General features: G+C 36.7%; 1 protein-coding gene across 1 annotated transcript; it reads right to left on the bottom strand.

The window, feature by feature from the left end:
- Nucleotides 1–681: 681 nt before the first annotated feature.
- Nucleotides 682–2,480, bottom strand: LOC134574837 (oocyte zinc finger protein XlCOF7.1-like). Its single transcript, XM_063433897.1, has 3 exons — nucleotides 2,313–2,480; nucleotides 2,108–2,231; nucleotides 682–1,982 (listed from the first exon to the last, which is right to left on the bottom strand). The coding sequence occupies exons 1-3, from the start codon at nucleotides 2,478–2,480 to the stop codon at nucleotides 682–684; spliced, it is 1,593 nt and encodes a 530-aa protein (XP_063289967.1).
- Nucleotides 2,481–2,735: the final 255 nt, after the last annotated feature.

Here is a 2,735-nt window from a genome sequence, read left to right as displayed (position 1 = left end):
AAACACCAGTGAGCTTTTACATGAGCATTCTAAAAAGAACAGAACTTGTTTCAAAGCTTCAAGGATTGCTGTTCTAATTAAGATAATGATACGTTTCTGGATTTACATTATTTTATACATAAATACAGAGAAGGAAGGGGTGTGATATCTACCCCTTCATGATCCATGATGATTGCAGACTTTCTAATACAGGGCTAGGCAACTTTTGGCACTCCAATGCTTTGCCAGCATTATGGGAGATGTAGTCCAAAACATCGGGAGTGCCAAATGTTGCCTACTCCTGTTCTAAATACATAACCTACTGACCCACCATTTGTTCCCAGGAATGCAGGGTTTTATCTAAAGTTACAAGTCGAGGCTCCATGTTTTATTCAAAGTTTACATTGTTGTGCATGTATGTATGTATGTATGTTTAAATGCCATCAACACAATAGGTCTTTATTGTAAATAATGTACGTCTTCATCACTTCGATCACTGTAATTAAATTTTCATAATAATACAAAATAAAATACTACAAAACCAGAAAAAGATTTTTAAAAGTCGTATGTTTTCGCTAGTTTGTTTCAGACTGAATGAACTTATGTTAGTTTATGAGTATATTACTATATAAATATTAGATGAGAATGGCTTCTAACCACTAAGAACCGTGAGTCAAACTGTGTGACTAAGATAAACCACATCTACTGCATGTTAATGGATAAATCACCTGTGTGAATCCTCTGATGCGCAATAAGATTGCGTTTTAGGCTAAAAGACCTTGTACATTCAGTGCATTTAAATTGTTTTTCTCCTGTATGAACCTTCTGATGCCTAATGAGACTAGACTTTTTGTTAAAGCATTTCCCACATTCACTGCATATAAATGGTTTTTCTCCAGTGTGAATTTTCTGATGCGTTGTAAGATTATGCTTCAAGTTAAAACATTTCCCACATTCAGTGCATTTAAATGGTTTCTCACCCGTGTGAATCCTCTGATGCCTAAGAAGAGTATGCCTTACGTTAAATGACTTCCCACATTCTAAGCATGAGAACAGCTGTTCCCCTGTGTGAATGCTCTGATGTTTAAAAAGATTTAAAAAGTGATCCCCACTTCCAGAACATGACAAATGTTTATTTTCTCTGTGATTCTTCTCATGTAGAATGAGATCAGACTCAGATAAGATGACTTTTCCTGTTTCCGAAGAAGCCGGCTTGTTTTCTGTACAAACAGAATGATGTTTTACAAGTGCAGAATTTTTGCAAAAACCTTTTGGTCTATGTCTGTATATGGGAGATTTAATTAAGTTATGATTAATATAATCCAGATTTCTATATTCCGATAAGTATTTCTTAGAAGGAATCCTCGGTGAATTTAAATATCCTTCAATATAAGTAAATGCATCCTCCATCAATGTACGTTCTGTAACATTACAATTTCCCTGGTCATGTAATACTGTTTCCTCCTTAATTTGAGTGGATGTATATTCTGCCTGTGTATTTTCTGTGGATGCATAAGGGTCCATAGCATTGAAATGTGCCTCTTCATATGATGTTGGCTCTTCCTTAATAGGGGTAAGTAAGTACTCAGTCTGTGTAGGCTCTGTGGATGTATGAATGTCCAGGTCTGGGAAATGTCCCTCACATGAGGACGATTCCTCTTTAATAGGAGTAGATGGATTTTCTGTCTGTGTACGTTCTGTGGGTGTATGAATGTCAGTCTCTGTCGTATTTACTTCTTCACATGAAACTGATTTCTCCATAGAATGAGGAGAATGCGTCACTCTATGTTCTGTAATTTCGTTGTCGTCCGTGTTTGTGAATTTTCCATCACCATATATAGGCGATCCTTGTGACACATATGTTACTGATTTAGTTGGTTTTTTTCTTGGTTTGTTGAATTTCAGACATTTTTCTGAATCATACTTTTTAATCACAGCTTCATCTTTGGCTCCATAATTGGGCACAGAAAGAAGGGCATGGAATCCATCGGGTACAGATTTACCTAATGGAAGAAAACACATTAAAAGCTGGTAAATTACTTCTGAGATAAATACATCAGACTTAATGAGTGGACCCTTCTTGCTTGATATTATAAACACTGAACATGGTGATGTAACCTTCTCTTACCCAGTGAGTGGAGGATCTGGTGATACTCTATCATCATGTCGTTATAGAGATCTTTGTGTCCTTCTAGATACTCCCACTCCTCCATGGAGAAATAGACAGTGACATCCTCACACCTTATAGGAACCTGACACACACAAAGATACAGTCACCATCCAGGAACATCCCTTCATTTTACTGTATAATGTCCCATTCCCAGCAGCCTCACCTCTCCAGTCAGCAGGTGGATGATCTGATTGGTCAGTTCCAGGATCTTCTTGTCATTGTTACTCTCACGGATCAGTGAACGAGGTGGGGAGAGAATACTTTTGGAGCCTTGTGACAAAATGGGGCTGATGCTCTGTGTGACAGACTGATTAGGCTTCTTCACTACCATATAGTCCTAAACAGTGAGAGAAAAATGTTCTCTCATAAACACACATTTCCTTTATGTAATGCATATCTCCACTCATTTAGTTACTTCTAAACTTGTTTTCTTTTCTCATTTTATAGTTTCCTATTTATAAACTAAAATCTATATAACCCATGTTATCTATATTTACTACAAGACATTAAGAGTGATAACTTCAATTCTTAAAGGGACACTATAGTCACCAGAACAACTACAGCTTAATGTAGTTTTTTTGGTGAG

The sequence above is a fragment of the Pelobates fuscus genome, chromosome 10 (genome assembly GCF_036172605.1).
Source record: "Pelobates fuscus isolate aPelFus1 chromosome 10, aPelFus1.pri, whole genome shotgun sequence".
Taxonomy (NCBI): Eukaryota; Metazoa; Chordata; class Amphibia; order Anura; family Pelobatidae; genus Pelobates; species Pelobates fuscus.
Note: the sequence above shows the minus strand (reverse complement) of the source record. Positions and strands in the feature narration are given on the sequence as shown.